The sequence below is a fragment of the Leptonotus elevatus genome, chromosome 4 (genome assembly GCF_054856555.1).
Source record: "Leptonotus elevatus isolate MCC_2025b chromosome 4, RoL_Lele_1.0, whole genome shotgun sequence".
Classification (NCBI taxonomy): Eukaryota; Metazoa; Chordata; class Actinopteri; order Syngnathiformes; family Syngnathidae; genus Leptonotus; species Leptonotus elevatus.
In genome coordinates, this window is record NC_141242.1 from 30820267 (window position 1) to 30829282 (window position 9016).

At 42.4% G+C, this 9016-nt stretch overlaps 2 protein-coding genes across 3 annotated transcripts in view; one reads left to right on the forward strand and one right to left on the reverse strand.

Annotated features, from left to right (window-relative positions):
• Positions 1-386: 386 nt before the first annotated feature.
• Positions 387-1644, reverse strand: LOC147176485 (achaete-scute homolog 1b-like). The gene has a single exon (XM_086074167.1). The coding sequence runs from the start codon at positions 1500-1502 to the stop codon at positions 930-932; it is 573 nt and encodes a 190-aa protein (XP_085930293.1). The 5' UTR covers positions 1503-1644; the 3' UTR covers positions 387-929.
• A 4992-nt stretch (positions 1645-6636) lies between these two features.
• LOC147176486 (interferon regulatory factor 7-like) overlaps positions 6637-9016 on the forward strand; it is a 4584-nt gene continuing 2204 nt past the window's right edge. Inside the window, exons 1-5 of one of the 2 annotated variants that reach the window (XM_086074161.1) lie at positions 6637-6748; positions 6934-7087; positions 8558-8726; positions 8816-8889; positions 9008-9016. The exon at positions 9008-9016 is cut by the window's right edge and continues 43 nt beyond it. In XM_086074161.1, coding sequence (XP_085930287.1) covers positions 6741-6748; positions 6934-7087; positions 8558-8726; positions 8816-8889; positions 9008-9016 — 414 coding nt within the window. In that variant the 5' untranslated portion in view covers positions 6637-6740. Of the gene's footprint in view, positions 6749-6904; positions 7088-8557; positions 8727-8815; positions 8890-9007 lie in introns of those variants that run through there. The other variant, XM_086074160.1, reaches the window with a different exon arrangement.

Genomic DNA, 9016 nt, shown 5'->3' on the forward strand with positions numbered 1-9016 from the left:
TGTCTTGCTGACTTTCCCGGGGCCGTATTTCAAATGGGCTTTGAGACGAGTGAATTGCCCCCTCCTCCTCTCCCTCCAAAACACTCTCCCTGCAGGCGCAATCGTGCACGCATGAAACAATGCAATGCAAGAAAAGTAATATTAATCTCCCCTCCTTGAATGCAGACAAAGGTGCGCGTCTCTCATGCTTATTGAGGGCTCACCCAGCTGCGCAATTTTAGCCCCATGTGCCCAATCCAGTCGGGGAAAGGTCACTGAGGAGGTTGGACTTGAATAGAAGTGCTCCATAGTTTGCTCAATTACTGCCGCACACTCCCTCCCACGCGTGAACATACGGTCGCAAAGATGAAAGCAAATCAACGTACGTACACGTGAACACAAGCATGTAATATAAATAGATTATTTTATTTATAAAAACTCGTTTTACACAAATATATCTGTTAAAATCAAATATATACATTTGGAGGCTACAGGAAGTGTAGAACAAGTGCATACATCAAAAGAGATCTCCTTTTCACCCCTTATTTTTCAAGGGGTAAAAAACTATTTCGTCCCAGGTAGTAGCCTTGATATTGCTGATAAAACTTAATCCAGTTCAGTGACAATTTTCAGTGTACAAAAATAGGTCTTCAAATTACAATGAATGACAAGAAAGAAATACACATGTATGTCCATCGTCAGTCGTATGAGGACGGTTGCGTGTGTGTGTGTGTGCGTGCGTGCGTGCGTGCGTGCGTCACCTAATAATTGCACTTGTTCAACAGTATTTACTTCAACGCGTCAACATGACACAGTCCAACAACTCCTTCATTCCCTCAGCTCCTGCCATTATTGCTTGGCTGCTTAATTTGCTCGCAGTTCGCGTTCGAACCCACCGCTTGTCAAGTCTCAGCCATGAGCCGGCTCGGGCGCCGCCGCGTGGTGCTGCGTCAGTACCGGTCGAACCAGGTAGTGAAGTCCAACAACTCCTGCTCCTCGGAGCTCAGAGGCTCGTCGGATGAGTACGTGGAGTGGGGCGACTCCGGGTCGGCCGAGTACGTGTTGGAAAGCGTCGGCGAGGGCAGCCCGCATTGGAAGGCCGCCGACACCGCGTCGTGCTCGTCTAAAAGTTGCTGCAAAGCTCGGATGTACTCCACCGCTGAGCGCAGGGTCTCCACCTTGCTCATCTTCTTGTTGGCGGCCCCGTTGGGCACGTGCTGGCGAAGGGTCTGGAAGCCCATGTTGACCTGCTTGACCCGGTTCCGCTCGCGTTCGTTCCGCCGGGCCACGGCCACGGGCTGCTGCTGCGGGATGGAGTAGCCCAGGCCGTTGAAGCTCAGGCGCCGCTTGCAGCGCAGCAGCTCGGGCGAGTTGGAGCGCTGTCTCTTCAGCACCTTGCTTCGGTTCTGCTCATGCGCGCTCGGGAGCGAGCAATCCTGCGCCGCGGCGTGCACGCTCAAACCGGCGCGTCTCTCGGTGAGCGCGAAGGTGAAGGCGCTCTGCGTGGTGGTGATGGTTGCCATGTCTGTGACAGCTCCTGTGATGGATGCAGTGACGCTTGGCTCTCGTGTCCTTCGCGTGGGGGGAGGACCGAGTGGTGGCCGACTTTGGTCCAAGTCTCTCTTGACTGCTGTTCTGCACGAGCCGATGTGACCCAAACTTTGGCAGCACTCCTCTTTTTCAACACGCGCCCCGACGCACACCCCACCCCCTCCTCGCACGCTCCGTAGCGAGGCCCCGCCCCCGCTGTGTGATTCTTCCGCGGGCCGACTCCCTCGGGCCAGGCGCGTGGCTCCGGGAGCTCAATAAACAATCTGAGCTTTCACTGGGTCCCGAGCACGCGCTGGCCTCATTTGCATTCCAATGTCTCCAACTTGAAGGCCCATTGGTCCATTCAAACGGCCTGCAACCGTGCGAGAAGAAAGCAGGGAGCTCGAGGGGCGAGATGGGGAGGGAGTGGGGGCAATACAGAAAAGACTGGAAAAAAGAGGAGAATGAAAAAAGTGAATGGTTGGACTCTTTGAAATGCCTTTTGAATTTGACAATGTACCCCTGGCAAGTCTTCAAATTATAAGTCTTCGCCCCCCCACCGTCCTTCTTCTCCGGCTCTTTACGATCACAAATACCAAGACGCTCGGTGCTGTATCCAGGCTACAGCTTTACGCAGCCAAATAGATGCTAAAGCGTGTCTGTGTGCACAGTAATTGGCAATTAGACAACTGGCGCGAGGACGCGATTCACTCCAAGGTAAACATTGTGTTTATGACATGCAGGTTATGTGCACTCTTGTTGCGTTCGCTCATGTTGGAATCTAAAGGCGGTTGCTGCAGAGCGAGTTCCTAATCCCAAATCGAGCTGCAGGTGCACGGAGGCATTTCAGCACCATCGCAGAGTGGACAGCAGTTTGATAAGAGAATTAAACTTGCAGGTTTAAATGTGCACCATGCTTAAATAAAAAAAAATACGAAGGAGAAGGGGGGGGGGGACACTTGGGTTTGTTCGGGTTCAGAAAGTAATATATTTGCACTGTCGGTCTTTTGAGAAGATGGTGCAATCCATGATGGAGTAAAAATTAGATAATTACGCCATCTTGTGGCATGAATCAGTAATTGCAGCCAATGCACCTCTTCAGGTCACCTCCCCAAAACTTACAACGTGACACAGATCTGCCAATTTTCTTTGCTTATTATTTTTCTTTGTAGAGGGTCTTCCACCAAACGTGTATGTTTTTGCCATGTGGGAGGATGCCAGCGTAACCAAAGACAACCTTAACTATGCAAGCACGGAAGTGGATCCGAACATCGAATTCTGAAAATAATGTTTTCTGTTTTTTTATTTATCACCGCTAGCGACGTACTGTATGACGAGGCAGACATTCAGAACAATGACAAGTTATTCCACTAGATGGCAGAAGGTACAACGAACCTGTGCACCAACCCGTTACAACTGAATGGCAGCACAATAATCATTTAGGTGAGTTCAAAGGCCAGGAATTCACACTTGGAGATCATTATAGTAGATATTATTTTTGTTATTATTATTTTTGTTGGGTGGTGTGATTTTTATTACATTAATTACAGTAAGTGCTCCCAATTTACTTTTTTATTTCCAATTTAATTTTATTATGTTTAGCTCAAGTGCTATTTCTATGGATGTTACTTTGGTAGTTAACTTTGCACACTTTCTTCATATGTTCATAAAATCTGCAAATCTATTTTGGGGGGGGGGGGGCGTATGTGTTTTAATTTTATGAAAACTATGTAGAACAAGTAGTCTGTGGGACTTTCCATTTGAGTCTTGCAAATGTGGAACAACTGCCTTTAACCTCCAAAATACAACACAACTATCACAGCAAAGTCTTTAGGAACGTATTTAAGGTGGTTATAAGGAACAAGTTAAGAATGGCATCGCTCAAAGTTTCAAACAACAGCTGTGCGTGACATGCTGTTAAAGGGGGAGGAAGAATGAGAGAGGTGTGTGAGAGCGTAGGCGTGAGAGAGCGTAAACAGGAGGGAACGTTGAAGGAAGGACAACAATACAGTAAGACACATTACAGTGAGGGGGGGGGGGGGGTTCCCCTTTTACATTGTTGTATCATATTCACGGTTACAAAGGTGCCGAGTAAATTGTCATTAGGTTTGGATGAGGCAACAATAATGGCAGTAATATCAAAGTTTCCATAAGCCATTAAGATTGAAATGAGAAAAATCATCTTTATAGTTTATAGTAATAATCATTAATAATAGCACTTTGGAAGGCTGGAAGTAAATATTGAAGTTTTTAAATTATAGCAGAGGATTGTTGCTGAGCACGTGGGCGTAGAATCTTCTTCAACAGGCAAACCTACCATGAGCAGAAACCAAGGACAAGTGTGGACACATGAGGGAACCACCATGACAAGTGAAACTCAAATGAAGCAAGTCAGTACAAGAAATCAACACACAACAAATCTCAACATCAATACAAATATCAGCAGGCTGTTATGACATCCCACGAGGTAGTAGGGACAATTTTACATCTTCTTAGATCAGTGGTGTCAAACATACGGCCCACGGGCCGGATTAGGCCCGCAAAGGAGTTTAATCTGGCCCGCGAGACGATTTTGTGAAGTTATTTTATTTTATTTTTTTGTAATATCGGACCAATTAATCAGCCGGCCACAATAAAAACATATTAATTTGTAATTTCACATGCAGTCCTCAGATGAGCAACTTGTACATGGTATTAATAGTCTTGGATGCCATTATTTTACACACAACCTAATTTACGTTTGTTTAAAAAAAAAAATAATCATAGACCGACATAAATGTGTTAAATACGACACAAATTCAATGACTGGTAACACAAATACATATGACAAGGATTAACGTCCTTATAATTTTATTAACTGCGCCACACAACGCAGTTTGGGAATAATATGTCTGCAAAACTGGTAAATTTAACACGTTCATGTTATTATTAAATTTTTTTAACTATATGATTAAAGTTGAGCTCCATAATTTAGGGCTGGCCCACAAATGGCAAAAATCCGCTTATAATTGACGGCAATTGTTTTTAAGTTATATACCATTAATTTACCGATCCGGCCCACTTTATTTTCTTCTATGCGGCCCTTGAGCTAATATGAGTTTGACATCCGTTTTAGATCATTCAAGGTCCAAGCTCAAAGCTACAAAACGCTTGGACATTTGGAAGTTCCAAGTGGGGAAATTTCTTACTTTGCAGCAGCAGTTTGGAATGTCATCAAACACGTCTGACGACTGCTGATCAACTTGATGCTGGACATACTTTGATATTCTAGTGAGTGAGTTGACAACGAAGACAAGATGTTTTTGGGCAGCTTAAATTACTTCTCACAGAGGATATAAAGACAAATATCAGCATTTCCCACTTAGAACAGGTTGTGACAAATGAGTGTTTCATTCATTGCACTTTTTCCTCATCGGGCATTTGTGACTCCAATTTTATGAAGCCCAACCTACAAAATGACACTGACGAGGAACGCACAAGGGAAGGGAAGGAGTCACAACACAGGAAGCCATGAAACAAAAAAAATAATTCCGCATAAGATCATGAACACAGGAGTCCACAAATAAACTAAGAAAACCCCATTAGAAAATACAAGACAATACAGTAGATGCAAAGTGGAATTTCAAAGGTCCTGACAGGTCAGCGAAGATTGTAAGAATCTTAAAGACAAAATATGGTCAAAGGTACTGCACAAGCAAGCTATTATATATAATCATGTCTTGGCAGCTTTTCAGCAATTCTCTTCAAACATGTATCACGTGTTCTGAAACAAACCTCTGAATGCATTTTACAAGACCTTTAAATGTTCAATTCCTAATTAGTGCCGCAAGTATCTTTTTTTTTTGCTGTCTACTTTCTCTATTTTCAAATAACTCAAATGCCACGTCATTGCACCTATAAAAAAACAACACTCATTTATACGCTTAAAGTGCATATTCTATTTTTATTTAGAACATTTTATAGACAGATCCCTATCGGATCTCACAACAAGCTGATCTTCTTAGTGCCATTGTAACATGCAACATGATCCTCTCTCTTTTGCCATGAAACCTCAAAAGGAGTCCACGTAGCTGGAATGGGGAAGTGTCCACATTGTGTATGCATCACTTCTGTATTACTGACTCAATTGTGTATGATTCTAAAGAAGAGGGAAAAAAAGCTTCAGGAAATATTCGGGCCAAAAAATGTTGGACTGTTGGGTGAGTGTGGATAGAAAATGGCAAACACAAGGTGAAAACTGACTTGATCCTCCAGTTTTGCAGTTCACTCAGGTATGGAAACACTGTGGCGCTATAAATAGAGAAGCTCCGTTGGGTGGGTGGTTTTGAAGATTAAATACGACAGGAAGCTGGTGTGCGCCCCACCAGTTATTAATAGTCACTTACACAGAATACAATAGCACACCTGCAGGGTCCTGACGCCAAAAGTCCCTCGGTGTGGATTTATGACACCTCATTTAGAGATGACGTATTTAACTCGAAATCTATGAGTAATTTCTTATTGAGTATTTTGGTGAGCAACCTCAATTAAAAGCAAGGGCAGGTGGACGATATTTCCTGTCACATGATGGGTCTCGTTCACACTTTAGTTTCAGCCACAAAAATATATGCACAGACCTATTAGCTTTCATTTGCACGGCATTATCACAGAGCAGTGAATCATCTTGGCATGGCTCAGTGGTAGAGCGGCCATCTCCATCCCTGGTGATCATGTTGAAGTGTCCTTGAGCAAGACACTGCACCCCAATTTGCTTCCAGTGGACCTGACAGCAGTCGACCACTGGGGCAAGCAAAGCAAAACAAAGACAAAAATCGCAAATTGTGCAATAAACTCATAACTAGCACCTAATCATCCATCAGGGGATTAAGAAAATATTTGGAATATAGTATGTTTGGTCTCAGGGCTTCAGTTGGTTGAAATCACTGATGAAATACAACGGAAGGATGATACAAGACAAGCGATGACATAATTCCTAGACAACTTTCATTTTCACCCAATACCGAATGTACACGTCGATTTAGGCAAAAAGAAAAAAACACCGGTTTGCTTAATTTATGCACCTGAAGCCACCTCCTACACACCTTCTCAAGCAGGAAATACAACAGGAAGTGGTGCCCTCCCACTTAGGGGGAAGCACGTGATGCGGTGTGTGAGTGCGTGTATAAAATCTCATTCAGTGCCAGAAAGAATCAGATTTAACTCCTGGTAAAGGAAGGAACAAGTGCCAAGAAATGCAATGGTAAGATTTTCTCTATCTTAATCTCTTTTGCTTGCAGGCGGACAACATGTGATCGTGTGGTAGTTTGGTTCCCTTTAAAGTTTCCAGTGTCGGATTACTCAGTTATTACTCAGCTGATAGTCTCCCAATTCTTGTGAGTGTCCGCAAAACAAGAGTGATGGCTAATCCAACATGTTTCATTACAGCCCTAACAAGCCACCGTTTGCCAGCTGGCTCATAGAGCAAGTGCAGGCGGGTCGACATGAAGGTCTGCGCTACGTGGCTCCAAACAAGATCCGAATTCCCTGGAAACACAACTCCAAAAGGGACTGCAGTGATGTCGACACGAAAATATTTCATGTAGGTCAAGTTGTCACATGTTTCTAGGCTGGCACACTTGTTTGCCACATTCTACAGTTCAATATTTAAATTAGGTTTCAAATTGTGTTAAAATAGTGCATTGTTTTTTTTTTACCGCTAAATGTAGTTACGTAGTGATGGGAAAATGAAGCTTCATGAAGCACTTGTGATGTATTTTTTAACTCCTCTAGATGGTGCTCCCATTAAAAAGATAAAGGCTAGTGCTATGGAAGTTGATTACATTTCCACTGCATCTTTAAACCAAGAGTGCCCTCTAGAGGAGTAAAATAATATCAAGTGCTTCATGAAGCTTCGTTTGTCCAATACAGTTAAAGCTGAGTGCAGAAAATTCAATTTTGAATCACTACTGCCACCTGTTGATGAAAAATTAAACTGCAAACACACTTCTTCACGTACAGAATGCGGACGTGACGTCATATCCGCAGACAGAGGGTGGGAAATTCAAATCCAAATCCAGTCTGAAAACTATTGGCAGAGGCTTGCAGGAGTACCCATTGTGAACAGCTAAGGTGTTAATCTACTAATTGGAAGATGTTTGAGTCATAAATAGTCAAATAAAAAGGCTATTGTAAAGATATTTTTGGGCAAATCGTTACAAAGAGCAGCTTTAAGTCTAAATTTGGAGTTTAACCATTTTAAAGTCAATTTGTTGGAAATGTGAATGTGACAAAAAAAAGAGACCTGTTCAATATTTGGCATTTTTTGGCATTTGTTTTTTTTAAACATAACATATATTCCAAACCCTATCAAAATAAAAGAGTTATTTTATTGGCAGTCTGGCACAATCCAAAAAACACAATCTAGAAAATTCTAACCATATTATACAATGAGAACACTGGATTTGACAGGTATGTTTTGAAAAGGGTACTGCATAATTTTGGCCAAGTAAAAGCGAACAAAAGTAGCCTATATGAAAATGGTTCAAATATCAACACATATTCAAAATGCCAAATTGACTCAAAAACTACGGGAGCTACCTGCATCTCCATGTTGTAAAGTTGCAACCCATTTGTAGGTAAGTTAGGAAAAATAATTTAAAAGCATTTTTTGGTTTGCTTCAAAAGATCCTCACAAAATGCATGTGCATGTTACATCTTTAAACACCATTTGAAAAAAAGTTTTGACTTACCACCAAAAACATATTGCTAGCTATGATGTCCACTAGACAGAGGCTGAGCTGCACTTTGTTTGTTTACAGCGTAATTAGTGACCAGAGCGCAAATGAGTACAATTTCCTCACATTTCCCAATACTGTAATACATGTTCTTTGTGGGAACTTGGTCGCCAGAATACAAATTATTTTCATTTTTTACTAGTTGTATGCGACTTATCAGTTCATCCCTGATCTAGACTATATATTTACATTGATATGCAGAGCTGATAATTGTAAAACTGAATGACAGTTCAATTCACTGTATTCCACTTAAGATGTGACTGGATGGTTCACAGGACTGGGCAGTTGTCAGTGGTAAAATCAGTGCATTCCCGAATAATAAGGCCAGATGGAAAACAAACTTTCGCTGTAACCTGAACAACCACCCACTGCGCTTCAAACCGATTGAAGATAACTCCAAGACTGCAGACCCTCATAAAATCTATGAGATTATCAACACTAAGAGTAAGACGGGTTCGACTTTATCCAGATCTTCAATTGTCAAAGTAAATTGACTAACTTTATTTGTGGGTTTTTTTCTCATTCATTTGTAGGCCCAGAGGAAAGTATACAAAATCCATTAGAGGAGTCTGACATGATTGTAGACCTCTACAGGGCTCCCCCAGAGGTGCATTTCCACCTTCAATATAACTGACATACTGGTCATGATCAAAATGATATCTGTGCTAATGTGTGTTCTGGAGTGCTGTAATAATACTTCAATGTCGTTTTCCCTGTCCAAACAGCAACAATTT

Bases quoted from the DNA above. Each gene is read 5' to 3' on its own strand.
- LOC147176485 (XM_086074167.1), bottom strand. From the start codon at position 1,502: ATGGCAACCATCACCACCACGCAGAGCGCCTTCACCTTCGCGCTCACC.